Below are 20,652 nucleotides of genomic sequence, written 5' to 3'. Positions count from 1 at the left end.
ATGCTTCACAGTGGGTATGGAGTTCTTCGGATGCAATTCAGTATTCTTTCTCATCCAAACACGAGAACCGGTGTTTCTACCAAAAAGTTCTGTTTTGGTTTCATCTGACCAAAACACATTCTCCCAGTTCTCTTCTGGATCATCCAAATGCTCTCTAGCGAGCCGCAGACGGGCCTGGACGTGTACTGGCTTCAGCAGGGGGACACATCTGGCAGTGGAGGATTTGAGTCCCTGGCGGCGTATTGTGTTACTGATAGTAGCCTTTGTTATTGTGGTCCCAGCTCTCTGTAGGTCATTCACTAGTTCCCCCTGTACGGTTCTGGGATTTTTGCTCACCGTTCTTGTTATCATTTTGATGCCACGGGGGGAGATCTTGCATGAAGCCCCAGATTGAGGGAGATAATCAGTGGTCTTGTATGTCTTCCATTTTCTAATAATTGCTCCCACAGTTGATTTCTATACACCAAGCGTTTACCTGTTGCAGATTCAGTCTTCCCAGCCTGGTGCAGCTCTAAAATTTTGTCTCTAGTGTCCTTTGACAGCTCTTTGGTCTTAGCCATACTGGAGTTTGGAGTGTGACTGACTGAGGTTGTGGACAGGTGTCTTTTATACCGATAATGAGTTAACACAGATGCCATCAATACAGGTAACGTATGGAGCCTCGTTAGACCTCGTTAGAATGAGTTAGACCTCTTTGGCAGCAAGAAATCTTGCTTGTTTGTAAGTGATTAAATACTTATTTTCCACTCAAATTTGCAAATAAATTCTTTAAAAATCAAACAATGTGATTTTCGTTTTTTTCCACATTCTGTCTCTCATGGTTAAGGTTTACCCATGTTGACAATTACAGGCCTCGCTAATCTTTTCAGGGAGGAGAACTTGCACAATTGGTGGTTGACTAAATACTTATTTGCCCCACTGTATTAACTCATTTGCTCCCAAAAACGTATAAATACGTTCCATTTTTAATTGTTTCAGTGTCCCAAATACGTCTTTTATTTATTTTTTTTTTTCCATAAAGACATTTCTGGGTTCTGATTCAATTTAGCTCCAAAGCACAAAGCTGAAAATCCATTTTTAAAGCAATAAAACTGACCACTGGAGAGCAGTAGCACATTTGGTAAGACCCGCAACCTGATTCAACGGCAACGAACGGCCAAGCCGCACGGCTGGGCGCCGGCAGAAGACGACCGAATGGATGCCAGGCGGCGGACGACCGAGCAGAAAGACCGGGACCACTAGTGCAGCGGACGATGCCTTTGAGTCTGTGCTGCTCGCGAGCAGAGCCCGCAGAGACTCAAAAAAATTCATCTTTATGAGACAGACATCGATTAGGGAAAAGTTTAACCGGCTGTCGCGGTCAGAACAGCGTCATCTTTCAGTTAGTTATGTGTAAATAAATTGTTACTTTGCTATCAAAAGCTCTATTTGTCTTGTTGTTTATCATATTTTGTAAAAGGAAAAAATTATTGAGAAGTTTGGGATGCAACTAAAGCAAAAATTAGCTGTGTATAAGTCAAAGATATGTTTGAAAAGTATGCTTTCACAAAAAGCTCAATTTCTCAGTTTTTTCATCAGAAATGGGAAAGTTGCTCAAACTAAGCTATTATCTAATGCTGATTTCTAAAGAATGGAAAAAGATATGAACTAATTTTTTTTCCTGCTGAAAGAAGAGAGGCTAATCTTTCTTTTGGTGGGTTCCATGATTATATAGCCATACAACAGAATTTTCTGTGGGCCTCGCAAAATCAGTCAAAATCCAGTAAAACGGCCGGGAGCAAAGGCCTTTCTCCGGTGAAAATGGCTGGGAGTGAATGAGTTAATGTAAATAATTTCATCCTTAAGTGGAACCACATTAAAATAAAAGCTCATTAAAAAGATTTAAATGGCAATAAACTACAGTGTAAAAACAACATATATAATATAATTAAAAAAAAAAAAAAAATTAAAATAAGTGTAAGCAACCAGATCCCCCCCCCCCCACCTAAATTTTGGCCAAAAGCTGAGAAAACAACCTTTAAAGTGCTTTTATATTGGGAAACCAGACATTCAAGTATTGTCTCACCTTCTCAAGTCTTTAAGGGGATAAAAAACAGCAACCCGTTTCCTTTCACAGACCTCTTTTCAAGCTTTGACAATTGTCAGCATCAAAGACTGTTCTTCAGAGCAATGAAGAACAAACCATCCATCTGAAAACTTCTCTACAGGATAGCCATGTACAAACCCCCCCCTAAAGTCATCAAAAATAAATAAATAAAAGTCAGCCTTAGCTGCATGAGCCGACGTACTAAGGCGCTGTATGAGTTAGAATGAATAGAAATCCCCTAGCCTTCGAAGGTCGGCGGTTCACGCTCAAACACTCATACAGACACACAGACAAAAGATGCACCCACACAGCCCATAGCATGCGTCAGTGCTTTTAGCACGACACCTGGTGAAGCAACCCTCTTTGGTTCATTCAATTGCATACAATGGTGATAAAATTCAAGGTCGTGGCGAGGTTGATCTCCTTTTCAGACTGGAGACTGAGAAAAAGATGTTCTATACATTCACTTCCCATAGTATCCCTGCTTTAGAGCACCCATTGTCAACTGTGTGCACGAAACAGATGACGAAAGAGTGACGTATTTTTCTGCGGGGGATCTGACATGACAGCCATCAGTGTAGACACTGGCTTGACAGTAGCGTGCATGTCAAGCATATGGTGGAAGTTACTTTATGTTTAGGCGTACGAATAATATCATAAGCAGCAGAAAAAAGGTAGATTTTTGTTTTTGCGTTCAGTTTCAAGTAATTTTTTTAAGTGTACTTATGTAAAGAGTTGAAGAGTCTACAGTTAACCTTGTACAGTGAGTGCATACTTTTGCCACAAGTAGCAATTGGATTCGTGTTCATTAGTGTTGTCACACATTACTTGAAAAAGTAATTAATTACTGATTACTGATTTCGCCTCAAAAAAGTAAACTAGTTACTTTGGTGATTACTTTAATATCAAAGCAACCAACTTACTTAAAAAGTTTTCTATCAGTTACTTTTTCTCCCTCTGCTGCCTCAACATGAAACAACAACAGAAAAATGTCATCGCATGTAAGTGACTTTCTGATAAATGAATTTAAAGGGATTGATCAGAATTTTTCATATAAGATCACAATTGACTTGCACTATCTTAGCCACTCCAGAGCACCTGAAACTAACAAATAACTGACAAACGGCATGGAATTTGTTATAATCAATTCCACTGACTAATTAAACCCCGATAATTTGAAGATTAAAGTGCCTGTGACACGGAAAAGCATGTTTATTTCATAACAGCACGGTATTTTATGCTCCTGAATGAAATGGACCGCTTGGATGTGTGTGGAAGTGATCGCTATATTTATTTAGTTTTTTTTTAATCCCGCGCCATGAAAATGAGTGACTTCCGGCAACAGACTCGAGTTAAGAAAGAGGGCGCTGTGACGTGTACGGAGGAAGGAGTCTTCTTCACTATATAGCCGTACTGTTGTATAAGAAGGACTAAGGATTCAGCCGATTTTGCGGATTAATACATTTATTTTTCGCATCACGCCAGCCAAACGGCTGCAGAAAAATCTTGCTGTACGAGGGAGAGGCGTGTGCGCCTTTTTGGGGTTTCAAAAGGTTCCCATTCACAGGTGGATATTGGCCAAAACAAGCCCTACTACTGTGGGACCATGGGACTTACGAGGAAGTTAGTAAACATCGTGTTTTGTATTATGTCAAATACTGGTATCATACTAATACGGAGGTGGCTTGCATTTTGTGGCTGACATGCACCTTGTCCACTCCGCTGACGCAAGCGGCTTGTCGCACATCCCCCCGCCGGGCGAGCACTATACTCGGCTTTTGCCCTCTTGGTGTGCCAGGTGTTCTGTTAAATTTTCCACCCAATCAGAAATTGCAACTTTGTGTTAAAAATAGACGCGAATACAGTGATTACAAAGTAAACACTACAAACTTTCTTTAAATAAAGGACTACTTACGTTTGATCATGAATGGGCATGTAAAAAGCTCTCCTCATACACATTAGCAACATTGTCCAGCTGCTTCCCCAGCGAGCTCTTCTGTCCTTAGTAGCAGGGGAACGAACTGTTAATTGCTCTCCGCCGGGCGGGTTAGAATGTCGGCTAGCTGTCACGCCTCTTGGTTTGTTTACATTCTCCGAAGTCGGGGAAGGGAAATGACATAACCCGATTTAGGTGGCATAAAATATCGTTCGGGAGGTGTGACAGCAAAGGTAAAGTCGACAGTTTTGACCATTATGGAGTAATTCTGCCATGTCGTCTTGAATAAATGCATTTTTATTATTTCATATTCCATTTAGCACAAGACTTTTATTGGTCATGACCATGCCATTTATTTAGCTCTTGGAGAAAAATACCAGGATAAAAAGAATATCCTGTAAAAATATTGGAGAAGAGAGACTGAAACAATGACATTTTTCCGCTCTCTTCGTCACGTTTTCCTCGTTCTGAATAATTCCCCCTCAACGGGCTGACTGGTCCTTCTCAAGCCATTTATTTAGCTATTGGGGAAAATTACTCGGATAAAAAGAATATCCTGTAAAAATATTGGAGTAGAGAGACTGAAACAATGACATTGCGGCTCTCTTTGTCGCGTTTTCCTTGTTGTGAATAATTCCCCCTTGATGAGCTGCATACTAAATCAGATGAAATCGTGACTCCGCTGACGTCATCCACCTGTTGGGGACGCTAGAGCCCTATAATGGTAGGCGTGGCTAACCAGCAGATTAAAAGACTAATTTCTCGTCATCTGCGCTTTGCTAAATTGTTGTATATAGTCGAATCGTCTCAAAATATGATTCTAATTCACATAATAATCCTATTTAAGACTTTTTCTCTCCTGTCGTACGTACTTTAAAGATTAAGCCTAATGTCATAAATTCTGAATTTCGTGTGAGGGTTTAGGATTATCAGCATATCAGTGCCAATATAAAACAATGCAAATATGCTGCACAATAATCAGCAACACACAAATGAATTGCACAGTGCAATAAACACAAATGTTGGGGCGGCCGCGAATGCGCCCGCACAACCCGGAAGTACGCCGTACACACCTACTATCAATTTGGCCACAAAACCTGGCGGTAACTAAGCACTTTACACTCAATCGGACTTACAACACTTCACAAAGATGCCAAACGAACACGTCGTCTCACCGCATAAATGTGCAATACGAATATGATATAAAAAATTGTCGCCGACTTCGCGAGGACGAGCAGGAGCGACCACTACCCGCCGTTGCAACGGCAAAGCTACGAAACGGCCGCGCATGTACCGGCTCCAACCTATTGCTGGAACCCTCCAGAATTAAGGAAAAATACTCACGCTCAGTCATGGATGCACACAGATCAACATTCTCTCGCACATCTCAACAGGTGGCTGCACTCGGCTCGAATGTGCACCTGCGCTGGCACCCAAAACACTTAGCACGTGTGACTCGAGTCCAAAACAGGAATAACTATGAGCGGTTACCATGGAAACGAACATGTATAAAATTTATTCAAAATGATCTTCGTACATTACTACAATATTCTTCATTCTACATACATTATGAGGCAATAACAAAATCTTAATGGACAGACTCTGAGGAAACTAACTTTAATTAGATTACTGGTAGAAGAAACTCACCCTGGCGAGGCTGACCCCTCCAGGCACTTTGTACGGGACGTATTTCCTGTAAATGTGTCCCACTCTGGAACACGGGATGTCCTCCATACGACCACCGCACATCCATACCTGGGCAAAGAAACTCAGTATTTAGTATTATTACAGGCATAGAATTCAGTCCCTGTCAACGGATACATGTAAACAGACAGTATAAAATGGAGCAGATTTGACATCTCAATTCATATTCATATCAAAGCTGGTACGGCGCAGACAACATTTAATCTCCCGTCACGGAATCCGTCCCGTCACATCAGCCTCCCCTGAGGGAAAGTATGGGCGGGGCAGTCAGGGGGTTGGGGGCCCTTTGTGCTTGATTAAGTGAGACGACAAAAGCGAGGCGCGCCTTCAAAGCACAATTCGATTACGGAGCGACGCCACACCGTCAGCTCGCTCGACTGACTGGAAGAATGGCGGGACGATTTCTTGTGATGCTGACCACGTCGACGCCGCTTAAACGGAATAATTCACGTTGAAGCGGCAAACAAAAGCTCAATCTAATAATAAGGCACTGTGAGCGTGATTGACGTGAAGTTGCTTGGCTTTGACTCTAACAAGATCCGAAAACCGAATGGAGAACACTCGCTGGGAACCTTTTACTTCAATCAGGTTTAATATGTTTGACATTATTACGCATTATGAGCGTCTGAGACTGATTTATTTGCCTCTTAGACGGGCTCTACTGAGAACAAGTCGACATGGAAGTCATGTTTGCTGTTGGGTGAATTTGAAACTCGCGCACCGTAATATTCAGACTATAAAATGCTAGTTTTTTTCCCCCACTTTGAACCCCAATGCGTCTTATAAATGAACAATTTTCTGGTGAAATGTGATGCCGTATTGTCAGGTACAAAAAAAAAATTAATAAATACAAAGCTATTTTTGTGGGGTATTTTTTTTGCTGAAACATTTCAGACATTTGATTAAAAAGTATTTTTAGCAAAACCACACATCCAAAAGAAGACTGATTGATGTTTTGCATTTGGATAAATTTTGATATCATTGTGCCAAACCAATCGATGTAGTGATACAGATCGATCCAGTGTTATTTTCATAAAGGATGATGAAAATATTTCCTCGCCGAACAATTTTTTTCATGACAATGATGAGTTAAAAACATTTCTAGACTAAAGCATAACAAGACAAATGCCTGTTTTCGTCTGACGGGACGAGAACGAGATGAAAATGCGCTATAGTTTCCGTCACATGTTCACACTGCGTGACAGCCTGCATCATAGCAGTGTTTGGTCTTGGCATTCATGCACCCCCTGCCCCATGCATACACTCACCGGTGTCCTCTCCAGGCTCCAGACTTTTGTTTTGAAAGAAAAACTTTTGTTTTCTTATCTTTGCTTGAAAGAATATGACAAGGTGCTTTAGCCTTTAAAGGTCTGAGCTGAGCCATCGTCACACACTAAATGTTACTTGTAGCGTTAACATAGCTTTTGCATTTAGCATGGCGAGCGTCGTCTTAAAATCTTGGACTTTTTTTTTTTTTTTTTAACATACAGTTCATGGTGTCCAGGTGAGTTTAATTAATTGAAAATGTTCTGTTTTTCTGCTCAGTGTGCATTATCATCATAAAGATGGCAATATCCTTGTAGTCGCTACAATTATGTGCTTGTCTGTCAATGTTCATTTGAAATTGTTGGAAACCTTTCTTTATTTATTTGTTTTATACATACTTTACTATACTTTTGAATTTTGCGGAGGAAAATATTTTGAGTAATTGTTGACTAAAACTAGATAAACACAAACACATTTAGAAATGACTAAAATACGACTAAGACAAATAAGTATTTTTGTCCAAAAGACTAATATTAAAATTAAAAAGGCTGCCAAAAACAACACTGGATCGATGTATCATCACACCCTTGATGTTTACTGTACATACAGTTGTGGTCAAAAATTTACATACACTTGTGAAGAACATAATGTCATGGCTCTCTTGAGTTTCCAGTTATTTCTACAACTCTGATTTTTCTCGGATAGAGTGATTGGAACAAATACTTCTTTGTCACAAAAAAACATTCATGAAGTTTGGTTCTTTTATGACTTTATTATGGGTTAACAGAAAAAGCGATCAAATTTGCTGGGTCAAAAATATACATACAGCAACACGAATTAGTAATTTCTTGTGAGTGATTATTGACTTCAACAATCATTGACTTGAACAAGTCAGGAAAGTCACTTGGAGCCATTTCAAAGCAGCTGCAGGTCCCAAGAGCAACAGTGCAAACAATTGTTTGTAAGTATAAAGTGCATGGCACTGTTTTGTCACTGCCACGATCAGGAAGAAAACGCAAGCTATCACCTGCTGCTGAGAGAAAATTGGTCAGGAGGGTGAAGATTCAACCGAGAATCACCAAAAAGCAGATCTGCCAAGATTTAGAAGCTGCTGGAACACAGGTGTCAGTGTCCACAGTCAAGCGTGTTTTGCATGTCCATGGACTGAGAGGCTGCCGTGCAAGAAGGAAGCCCTTGCTCCAAAAGAGGCACCTTAAGGCTCGACTGAAGTTTGCTGCTGATCACATGGACAAAAATAAGACCTTCTGGAGGAAAGTTCTGTGGTCAGACGAAACAAAAATCGAGCTGTTTGGCCACAATGCCCAGCAATATGTTTGGAGGAGAAAAGGTGAGGCCTTTAACCCCATGTACACCATGCCTATCGTCAAGCACGGTGGTGGTAGTATTATGCTGTGGGGCTGTTTTGCTGCCAATGGAACTGGTGCTTTACAGAGAATAAATGGGATAATGAAGAAGGAGGATTACCTTCAAATTCTTCAAGATAACCTAACGTCATCAGCCCGAAGATTGGGTCTTGGGCGCAGTTGGGTGTTCCAACAGGACAATGACCCCAAACACACATCAAAAGTGGTAATGGAATGGCTAAATCAGGCTAGAATTAAGGTTTTTGAATGGCCTTCCCAAAGTCCTGACTTAAACCCCATTGAGAACTTGTGGACAATGCTGAAGAAACAAGTCCATGTCAGAAAGCCATCAAATTTAACTGAACTGCACCAATTCTGTCAAGAGGAGTGGTCAAAGATTCAACCAGAAGCTTGCCAGAAGCTTGTGGATGGCTACCAAAAGCGCCTAATTAAAGTGAAAATGGCCAAGGGACATGTTACCAAATATTAGCGCTGCTGTATGTATATTTTTGACCCAGCAGATTTGATCACTTTTTTCTGTTCACCCATAATAAAGTCATAAAAGAACCAAACTTCATGAATGTTTTTTGTGACAAAGAAGTATCTGTTCCAATCTCTCTATCAGAGAAAAATCAGAGTTGTAGAAATAACTGGAAACTCAAGAGAGCCATGACATTATGTTCTTCACAAGTGTATGTAAACTTTTGACCACAACTGTAGGTAATTTTGAAAAGTACCGTATTTTTCGGACTAAAAGTCATAGTTTTTTTCATAGTTTGGCTGGGGGTGCGACTTATACTCTGGAGCGACTTATGGGGGAAATTATTAACACATTATTATAACATTTCACATGTTATTTTGGTGTTTTGGAGTTACACTGATGGTTTGGTAAACTTGGTAGCATGTTCTTTATGCTATAGTTATCTGTTCGCGTTAACGTTCGCATTTCGTTGTTCATGCATCATGTAACATTATCATGCTGTACACTTATTCAGCATGTTGTTCTCTATTATATTTTTATTTTAAATTGTCTTTTAAGATGACATATCTGGTATGTGTGTTGGATTTTATCAAGTAAATTTCCCCCCAAAATGCGATTTATACTCCGGTGCGAAATATATGTTTTTTTCCCTCTTTGTTGGGCATTTTATGGCTGGTTCGACTTATAATCCGAAAAATTCAGTAGCAATTGATTGAATGTTAAACTGGTTCTTAATCAATGTGATAAACAAATGTCAATGCCTTCATTCATTGTTCTCTACAAACAATACAACAATCATATTAAACATTTGTCGTAGACTAATCGGTGAGCAACAAGGTGTTTTCTTCACCTTGAAAGAGATCTCGTACTGCTCTCCTCCCCAAATCTCCAGACCTGTGTCGTACCCCCCTAGTTCCCAGAACCATTTCCTGTCCATGGCAAACAGCCCGCCGGCCATTACGGGAGACCTAAACAGACAGGGGAAAAAAAAGCATTGTGGTTAAAATCTGTTTCATTTAGGCCACGTTTACACGGCAACAATCTTATGCAATAACACAAAAATGGCGTTTTGCCGTTATTTTAATTTCGCGTCTACAAGATCATTATGTGCGGGGAAAACTACGTGCACACGGAAGCGTAAAAGTGAATGAAACCTCCAATTTGCCGATGTAGTATGCATTCCCTATGTGTAAGTGGCAGTGTTGTTAATCTTACTTTAATAAAGTAATTAGTTATAAATTATTTCTCCCAAAATGTAATTGAGTAACTCAGTTACCTCATTGAAAGAGTAATTAAGTTACTCAACGCTCTGAGCCCCCTAGCCAATCATTATTGCGTTTGCAACGGCGTCACCACCGCCTTCCCTCCTCCTCCCTCCCGTTCTGCTCTCTCCCAGGTAGCTGTGACAAAATCAGACAACTCGTGCTTGATTAAACCAAATTTTAGTAATGCGCTCCCTTAAATCCTCAGGAAAGGTAACGGTGTTGCAAAGACTGGAAAAGTAATTAAATCGATTACTCACTACTGAAAAAAATAACGCTGTTAGAAACTAACACACTAACAGTTATTAACAACACTGGCACACCATCAAAACTTGATTGGAGTCTGCGGTTTCCTCTTTCATCCTGGTCAAATAACATCATGTTTTCATACACTGTCGGACTGTCCGCCTGCACCGACATCATCAAAATCTTCACCGCCTTTACAGACAAATATCTCGGAGGAATATCGCCACCTACTGTTCCGGAGTACGGAAGTCAGTTGTTACCCAAAACTAACTTTTGCGTTGTCAACTAACAGGAGGGAGCCTTTTCGAGATTTCCACTCTGGAAGGTGTTTTCAACTCCCAGAGACTCCATTCCTGATAGGGCTCTCTGGAAAAGTTTTTGCGTGGACACCCCCCCCCCCCCCCCCCCCATTGCGGTTGTCATGTAAACGGCCCCTTACTACAGTCATGTGAGAAAATCGGACACCCTATGGAAGCCTGTGTGATTTCTAACATTGGGTCATATGGATATTTAACATCAACTTTAACAATCTTGAGAGATTCAAGTAATAGAACTAGAAAATTGAAACTGAAAAAAAATACTTTTTGTAACTTTCTTTGAAATGTAATTTTAAAAAAAATGTAATTTCTGTTGAGGAACAATTTAGGACCCCCCCACCCCCCCGGCATTCAATCCCACTTAAAATGGCTAACATCACACACACAGTGGTATCACATCAGGTGCACATGATTAGAACATCATTACCCAGTGTTTTGAAGGAGGCTTGCCTTATTTAAACCTCACATTTAGTTTGGTGTGCCTCTGACTGTTGAAGTGAGAGAAAACATCATGGTGAGAGGTGCTGTCTGAGGCCTTCAGAGATAAGATTGTAGACGCTTATGCGTCTGATAAGGGCTTTCAAAAGATCTCAAAAGAATATAAATCAGCCATTCCACTGTCCGGAAAATAGTCTACAAGTGAAGGACATTCAAAACAACTGCCAACATGCCAAAGTCTGGCCGTCCACGCAAGTTTACCCCGAGAGCAGACCGCAAGATGCTTAAAGAAGTCTCCAAAAACCCTAAAATGCAGGCTGTTGCTACCGTTGATGTGAAAGTGCATGCCTCTACAATCAGAAAGAGACATCACAACCTTCATGGGAGGTGTGCAAGGAGGAAACATTTGCTCTACAAGAAGAACATAATGGCCAGACTGAAGTTTGCCAGAGTGACTGTAGACAAAGACCATTACTTCTGGAATAATGTTCTTTGCACAGATGAATCTAAAATTATTATCTAAGTTATTTGGACACCAGAAAAGAGGACATGTTTGGCGTAAAGCAGCATTCCAGGAAAAGAGCCTCATACCAACTGTGAAGCATGGAGGTGGAAGTGTCATGGTTTGGGGATGCTTTGCTTCAGCAAGACATGGCTAGCTAACCATCATAGAATCCACCATGAATTCTCTTGTGTATCACAGGGTGCTTGAGGAACATGTGAAATCATCTGTGAAAAAAATTAAAGCTGATGCGAAACTAGACCCTGCAACATGACAATGACCCAAAACATACCAATAAATCCACCAAGGACTGGCTGAAAAGTAAGAAATGGAGAGTCCGGGAATGGCCGAGTCAAAGCCCAGATCTTAATCCCGATGAGATGCTGTGGGGTGACTTGAAACGGGCTGTACATGCAGGAAACCCGTCAAACATCTCACTGTTGAAAGTATTCTGTTTTTCTTCAGACCAATGTCAAAGACTGGTAGATGGCTACAAAAACCGTGTTATGAAAGTTATTTCAGCCAAAGGGGTTAACAGCTAATGTGATAGGGTGTCCTAACTTTTTCCTCAGTTAGAATATGCATTTTTGTTGATATATTTGGTTTAATGAGTAAAAAAATGTTAATTTTTGTTGTTTACCTGCAATTAAATCACTTTTCCAGAGATAAGGGAAAACAAGATCAGACATTGATATGTGAAAATTTCTTACTAAAAAACTGGATATTTAATGGGGTGTCCTAATTTTTTCACGATTGTAAATTCCCCAAACTTCTACTATTGAAGCTGTGACATCAGTTGCCGCCTGTTATTTTGACAACCCATTTGGAAAACAGTCGTGTTTGACAACTCGAAGCCAATATCATTTCTCTCAGCTGAATACTTATCAGTATCAAGTGTCATAATCACACTCAAGGACTCAACTCAATGGCCAGTGAGTATTCCAGCCCAGACTGTAAATTTAACTAGAATGGACGACTTAATGCTTTCTATTTCTGCTCAATTGACATTTTGAGGTGGGCGTGATATTTTTTTTTTAGTCTTTTTTTTTCTTCTTCTTCCCTTTTTAATAGCTTAGACCGCAACTGTGTCAATGTCAATCAAAAAGAAAATGAAAATCTTTGCAACTTCAATTGGATTTGCACTGGAGAAGGTCATCTTGTCAGGCAAGAAGAGATGACTAATTCCAAGAAATGAGGATTGATTCTGCCTGTGAGGCAGCTATTTTTTCCTGGTTCATCCCCCATCATGATAGTGTATTTCCATGCCCAAAACTCCTCAACTGCTTCTTCCACACTGAATGTCTAAATGAGCTTTTTCATAGCTTGCTGTGCTGTTTAAGGTAAAGGCAGGAGCATCGATTTTATGGGTGCAGATCATACACTGCAAATTTATAACGTCTTAATCAGATTATTTTTCTTAACTCTTGTCAAATAATTTTCTACATCTTGTTTTGAGTGTTAAATCTGTTAGATTATTCAATTTACTTTAATTAAATATTACTATTTGTTCTTATTAAGCCCATACATCTAAAAGTAAATCAAAGAAAAAAATACTTTCAAATAATGTTTTGAATATCTATTCTGGAATTAACAACATTTCTGACAAACAGTCTGTTTTTAAAATTAAATAAACTAATTTATTGCTTAAAATAAGTCAGTTAAGATTATTTTCTGATCGCTATTTTTCTTGTTTGAGGAAATCTGAGTAAAATTTACTCAAAGCGCTGGCAGATAATTTTACTTATTTTTAATGAATTTACAGTGAAAATTTGACTAGTTTTAAGGAGGTGTGTTTTCACAGTGTACACAAGAGCACATTCAACTTGAAAAATGATGGTACTGGCGGCTTAACTGTTGCACTAGAAATAGAACAGGTCGGAGTGAGTGCAACTCACTCAAAGGGCTCGCTGGGGTCGTCCTTCTGCAGCCGAGCGGGGATGGGGATGCGCTTGTAGTACATTTCCCAGTCGAACGCCCCGCGCATGGCGTCACCCGCCTGTGTCTCGTAGCCGAAGTTGTCATGGTCGATCACGTCAATCATTGGGCACACGATGGTCTTGCGGTTCTCAGCGATTCGGTCTGAGAATTACAGACTATATTACAACTTCATGTACAGAATTTTTCAGATTCAATGTGTTTATTAAGCACCAGCGAAAAACCTACATAATCAAGAATTAAAAAAAAAAAAAATCTAAGTTGCACTGGCGTTCAATCCGAATTTTGGGGGTAATTTTAGAACAAACATTAAACATTATGTTAATAAAAGACACAATAGGACAACAGGCTAAATAGCTGTCTATTAATGTAATATAGCCATAACTAGAGGTGTGCGAAATTTCCGATTCTTAGATTATTCACGAAGAAGATTCGAGAACGATTCACAAACATCCAAATTCCGATTATTGAAATATGCCAAGTAAAGCGGAACTAAAACAGTCAGCGCGGTCTTGAGAACGCAATAAGGAACGGACCGAAAGTAAACATCATGCTTATCATTCACCGAGTAATGACAATGCTTAACTCTGGGCTCTGGCTCAACTCATGCCGCTAGATAAAAAAAACCAAAATACCTGACTGCTGCTGACAGCCGCTACAAACGATGCCCACATAATGCTACGGTAGATATCGCGCATATAAAGAACTAGATGCGAAATAACAGACTCGGCTGCGTTATCAGCACATGTACAGAAAACTAGATGCGAAATGACAGACTTGCCGGTGTTAGTAAACAGCCGCCATCTTAAAGCAGTAGACTTCCCTGGAAGGCTTTTGTACCGAACCTTCCAAACGAACCTAATGAACTTTTTATCTAAAATACTCTTAAAGCGGCAAAATCTTGACTTGAATCTATCTTTAAATGATGAAACAGTTTTAAAACTTTCACATGTCGAAAGTAGACAGAAGGGAAATTGCAGAATAACGGGAGCAATTTTAACAACTTTAACGGTTGATTCACCACATTAAATAAATTGAATGTAGTTTAAAGCTGCTGATACAGAATGGGGACTTGAGTATTTTATTTACTTTTTTGGACTGTTAACCTGATACTGAAATAGTCATTTGTTTAAGCCTGAGAGGATTTTTGTACAATTTTTGTAACTAATGTACGAAACATTAAAAGCAGCTAATAGCCGGCGGGTGAGGGTGTGCATCAATAATTGATTTATAATCGAACCAAAGCCTCTGAATCGTAATCGAATCGTTCAGTGCCCAAAGATTCCCACCTCTATCCATAACTGTTATTGGTTTCCAAACTCTCACTCTCACTCCCACTCCAAACAACAGGGAAAATTCAATGCGTTCATCTTCAGAAAAAAAATCCAAAACAAAAAAATCCGCTAACTCTAGAAGTAGAGGGAGTACCTACAGTTCCCTTCTTTTGGATGTCAGTGTAAAAAAAAAAAAACAACAGTAAGTCGCAACTGAGTAGAGGTCGACCGATATGGAATTTTCAAATGATGATGCAGACGTCTAAAAAAAATGTCTGCCGATTGCAAATGCTACGCTAATGCAATAAGTTATATTTAGAGTGTAAGGATCAATCTGTTAACACCTTAAAAGGCAAAAGCAACATTGCATATTCTATCAAGCAAGATAAAAAAATATTTTAGTAATATTATATATAATAGATATTATATACAATATTTACAAAACAGGCAAGCCCGAAGCTTTCTGTAGCAGCCTGCCTTTAAGCTGCTGCAGGGTCCTTCCCGGGTTTTCCCGTCAGTCAGCGGCCCCCACAGATGCCTGATCAAAATCCTTTTTTATTGGCTTATTTTTATTGTTAATCGGCTGATGCCCGATGTTGGAAAAAGGTCCATATATCGGTCTACCTCTAAAACTGAGTATAAGTCACAGGCCTGCAGTGCGGAATATACAGTTCGTTTTTTATTCATTTATTTATTTATTTATTTTTTAGGCAGAGGCACTGGTGTGTGCAATATATGACATTTATTGTACTATTTCAGCTTCTGAATGGCATCATAATTTATTGAGATTATCTGGTGTACATTTAGTGTTTTCACAAACTTTTATTTATTGGAGAATTTTATTTTGGCAGCTCGCAGATTTTATTGTCATTAATTTCATTTATTTTCATTTAAAAAGTCAAGTAAGTAAAAGTAAGTAGACATTGTGAACTTAACCTTGACCCTAAATCAAAAGCACCAACCAAACAGTGATTTTTTTTGTACTGTTACACCACTAGTTACTATTATCACTAGTTCTCCAAGTGGCTGACAGACTGTTTTTCCTCACCGAGTAGCGGAGGCAGCCAGTTGACGTTAGCCTCGCAGTGAGAGTCCAAAAAGGTGATGACCTCGCCCTTGGCAGCAGCTGCGCCCAGCAAGCGAGTCCGGATCAGACCCTCCCTCTTCTTGCTCCTCAGGATGCGCACTTTGGGAAAGCGGACCATGTACTCATCCAGAGGTGCCTTGAGGTGCTCTGTCAGGGGAGAGAAAATATTGACCGTTTCTGTTTCTGCTTCACATTAAAAAGGCTGACTTGCTGTGTCTTTTACGACACAAATTAAAAAGCAGGCCAGAAGGCAAGAGTCCTAGATGATGTCACCCAAAAATCCTGGCAGATGAGGACATGAAAAAGAATTTCTTGCCATTACTCAGAGATTCAGCACTAAATTTCTCTTATCCTGTGCACATTTTTCAGCATTCATCTTAATTTCATTTATCGAAGCAAAATGACTGCACAGTTTCTTAATCATCACACCAACAAATCAACAACATAAATATAACAAGAGGTAACATGCCTACCATATACAGTGCTGGCCAAAAGTATTTGCACCCCTGCAATTCTGTCACATAATGCTCAATTTTTTCTCAGAAAATGATTGCAATGACAAATGCTTTAGTAGTAATAGCTTTATTTATTGTGCTTGCAATGAAAAAACAAAAAAGAGAATGAGGAAAAAAATAAAATCATTTTAATTTTACACAAAACTCCAAAAATGGGACGGACAAAAGCATTGGCACCCTTTGAAAAAAACCATGCGATGCTTCTCTAATTTGTGTAGTTAACCCTACCTGTTTACTTACCTGTGGCACATAACAGGTGGTGGCAATAACTAAATCACACACTTGCAGCCAGTTAAAATGGATTTAAGTGGACTCAACCTTGTCCTGTTTCGTTGTGTGGACCACATTGAGCATGGAGAAAAGAAAGAAGACCAAAAGACTGTCTGAGGACTTGAGAATCAAAATTGTGAGGATGCATATACAAGTCCATTTCCAAAGACCTGAATGTTCCTGTGTCTACCGTGCCCAGTGTCATCAATAAGTGTAAAGCCCATGGCACTGTTGCTAACCTCCCTTGATGTGGATGAAAAAGAAAAATTGAGAAGAGACTTCAATGAAAGATTGTGTAGATGGTGGATAAAGAACCTCGACTAACATTCAAATCATTTCAAGCTGTCCTGCAGTCCGAGGGTACAACTGTTTCAACCCATACTATATGTCAGAATTTGAATGAAAAGGGAATCTATAGTAGGATACCCAGGAAGACCCCACTTCTGACCCAGAGACATAAAAAAGCCAGGCTGGAGTTTACCAAAACTTACCTGAGAAAGCCAAAAATGTTTTGAATGAATGTTTTCTGGTCAGATGAGAGAAAAGTAGAGCTTTTTGGGAAAAGGCATCAACATAGAGTTTACAGGAAAAAAAACAAGGCCTTCAAAGAAAGAACACGGTCCCCACAGTCAAACGTGGCGGAGGTTCCCTGATGTTTTGGTGTTGCTTTGCTACCTCTGGCACTGGACTGCCTGACCGTGTGCATGGCATTATGAAGTCTGAAGACTACCAACAAATTTTGCAGCATAATGAAGGGGTCCAGTGTGAGAAATCTGGGTCTCCCTCAGAGGTCATTGGTCTTTCAGCAGGACAATGACCCAAAACACACTTCAAAAAGCACTAGAAAATGCTTTGAGAGAAAACATTGGAGACTTCTAAAGTGGCCAGCACTGAGTCCAGACCTGAATCCCATAGAAACCTGTGGAGAGATTTGAAAATGAGAGTCTGGAAAAGGGACCCTTTAAATCTCAGAGACCTGGAGCAGTTGACCAAAGAAGAATGGTCTAAAATTCCAGCAGAGCATTGTAAGAAACTCATTGATGGATACCGGAAGTCGTTGTTCGCAGTTATTTTGTCTAAAGGTTGTGCTACCAAGTATTTGGCTGAGGGTGCCAATACTTTTGTCCGGCCGTTCTTTGGAGTTTTGTGTAAAATGATAATGATTTTTTTTTTTTTTTCATTCTCTTTTGTGTTTTTTCATAGCAAGCAAAATAAATGAAGTTATTACTACCAAAGCATTTGTAATTGCAATCATTTTCTGGGAGAAATTGAGCATTATCTAACAGAATTGCAGATGTGCCAATACTTTTGGCCAGCACTGTAATAAGAGAACGTGAAAGTCCTGGAAAGTTGCATTTTTTGAGCACTATGTATTCAGAGCAGCATCAGTCCGGTGAATTAAAACTTTAATAGCACCTTACTATCGTTACAATAGATAAAAACAGTTACTCATCCCCATTAAATAAGGCATCTGGCAGTGCCACCTGCTCCAAACTTTAAATGTCCCCCTTTTGGCCTTCCATATCATAACTCCATATGTAAACTTTTTTTTCTCCCCGCAAACTTTCCTGCAATCTGCTGATTTTTTACTTTTAACTGCTGTCGTTGGACTATAGGGAGAGTGAAACGCAACCAAGTATAAGACATTAAAAAAAAAAAAAAAAAAAAAAAAAAAGGAAAAAAAAAGCGGATGCATGCATAAACACTGCTGGCACAGGAGTAAGACTAAATGCTCAGTATTCAGCAACAGTACGCTTTATCGGAAATGTATTTGCTAACAAGGAAGTGTTGTCGCAAGTCAACACTTTGAGAGACCAGACATTACATTGACTTTTTGAGTCTCTTTTTCAAAGAATGGGAAAACGAAACTAAGTGCTAGGAACCACAAATGGGATGTAGAAAAAGGACAAGTTAAAGTAATGCTAATAAATAATAATAATATAACTATGATAATAATAAATAAATAATAAAATAATTAAAATGCTAATAAAAACTTTCCAATATTAAATATACAGGTAGTGACCGAGTTACAACGTACTCGACTTACGCAATTTCGACTTTACGACGTGGGAGTCTCATCCGCCATTTTTCTCCAATCTTTTTTTTTTGTCACACAAACAATACCTAGTTGTACTTCACAGTATCTTACTTTTTACTTGACTGCATTAAAATGACTTGTTCTGTCCTCACGAAACGTGAAGTTGTTTTGCTTGATATCCAGCAAACAAAGCAATTGTGCTTTTTACTTCCTTCACTTTTGACAATTTCTAAAGCTGTAAAACACATTTGTGCATGTCTGTTCAGAACGACACATATAATAAAATACTCAATACAAAACGATTGGTGTTCAAACGTCCATTTGATCAATATGTAAATTTAGTAAATTTAATTAGTCGCATTTGCTTCACAAAAGTCAGCTAGCTTAAATGCTACAAATGCTAATGTACTTACAATTCTCATAGCAAATCGCTCACACGTAACTCCACAAACTGTAGCTCTAAACCTAATTACAAATGCATACACAAACATATATAGCTGACGCAACTTATAGCCTTACGTGGGCCAAAATCAGAGTGCAGCGATCCTTGATCTATGTGAGACGTCTGAGTGCTCCTGCATGGAAGCATTATTAAACGACACCCCAGCCAGACCCAACCCTGCCACCAAAGGGCAGCGTATCTTCCACATTAAATGAAAAATGATACTTTGGGAATTTTGAAAAGTTATTTTGAATTTTTAAAGGGTTAATCCTGTTTTAGGTGAAAATTCTGGTTAGGTCGCCAGCGTAGGAACGGAAGTCGTTTGTAACCTGGGGACTACCCGTATTAGCCAAGTTCATGCACCAAAACCAAATTAGATGAGCTTTCTAAAACTGCAAAGGTATTTGAGATCTAATTCAAATTGGTGAAATAATCCCTTTTTCCCATTCATAACTGAGGAAACTCTAAATAAGACAACTGAAAACATGCATAGGGTCTGTACACATTCTAATAGCCAGTACAGTACAGTGGCCAGCACTATTGCATACATTGTGCAGCATACTCTGTAGAGTGCTTTGTTGACACCATTTCAGCTTTTTTTGCCTTCAAAATGTGCACTCGCCTGTACTAAGCCTACACATCCAACACAAATCCACGACACAAAAGCCCATTTAAACTGACTTCTGAGCCTTATTTTGAAATTTTATTTATTTATTTATTTTTAAACCTGCCCTGTTAAGCTGTTTGACATGGAGAATGGAAGTCTAAGTGCCCGGTTGGTCTGAACAGTTTTAATGTTTCACAATGAGAGTATGACATGCTCCCATTGTGATCATTCAACATACCTCGAGTATCATGACAAACCAGTGAACATTAAGGGGTTATGGGGGAACAGAAGAAAAGAAACACAAGAGAAGAAAGAAAAGAAACACAAACAAACAACAACAAGAAATACATTGAACGTCTACACTAACTACTAATATGTTGGTGCTATCGTCAGCTAGATGTATTTCCGGTTGACACCATGTGGGGCGCCTTCTGACAAGGGAAAGAGGGGGACGGGGGTGGGGGAGTCTATAAGCTAAGTGATTAAAAGGGGTAGCGTGTACACAAATCAGCTCTGTGATCAAGAGTCCAATAATCGTGTGAATCCCTTGTGAGTGTAAGCCCATTGGTGACTGACCCTACATCGCGCCATCGCCACTCCCGGCACGGGACCCCCCACCCGAGCGCCCCCTATCACATCCAGCCGCACGCAAGCCCCACCAAGCGCACGACAGCCACGCAGACGAGTGGAGACACCACGCGGGCGCCAACCCAGGGCCACGGCCCCCACCCAGCCAGCCCGGGGAAGGAGGGCAGTTTAGGTGGTGGGGGTTCAGCGCACCCCATCCCTCCTCCTGCAGCCCAGCAAAGGAGCCATCATCCCCCACGGGATCCAGGGTGGTCCCCCGGGCCACCCGCCCACCAATCAACTGGCCTTCAGGGA

At 40.0% G+C, this 20,652-nt stretch overlaps 1 protein-coding gene across 2 annotated transcripts in view; it reads right to left on the bottom strand.

The window, feature by feature from the left end:
• LOC130906196 (polypeptide N-acetylgalactosaminyltransferase 10-like) overlaps window positions 1-20,652 on the bottom strand; it is a 100,673-nt gene that overhangs the window by 15,170 nt on the left and 64,851 nt on the right. For both annotated transcript variants that reach the window (XM_057820231.1, XM_057820232.1), the window contains exons 5-8: window positions 15,860-16,045; window positions 13,498-13,681; window positions 9,688-9,805; window positions 5,670-5,777 (exon numbers count right to left, since the gene is read on the bottom strand). In XM_057820231.1, the coding sequence (XP_057676214.1) occupies window positions 5,670-5,777; window positions 9,688-9,805; window positions 13,498-13,681; window positions 15,860-16,045 (596 nt within the window). The remainder of the gene's footprint in view (window positions 1-5,669; window positions 5,778-9,687; window positions 9,806-13,497; window positions 13,682-15,859; window positions 16,046-20,652) is intronic.

This window comes from Corythoichthys intestinalis, chromosome 18 (assembly GCF_030265065.1).
Source record: "Corythoichthys intestinalis isolate RoL2023-P3 chromosome 18, ASM3026506v1, whole genome shotgun sequence".
Lineage (NCBI taxonomy): Eukaryota > Metazoa > Chordata > Actinopteri > Syngnathiformes > Syngnathidae > Corythoichthys > Corythoichthys intestinalis.
Note: the sequence above shows the minus strand (reverse complement) of the source record. Positions and strands in the feature narration are given on the sequence as shown.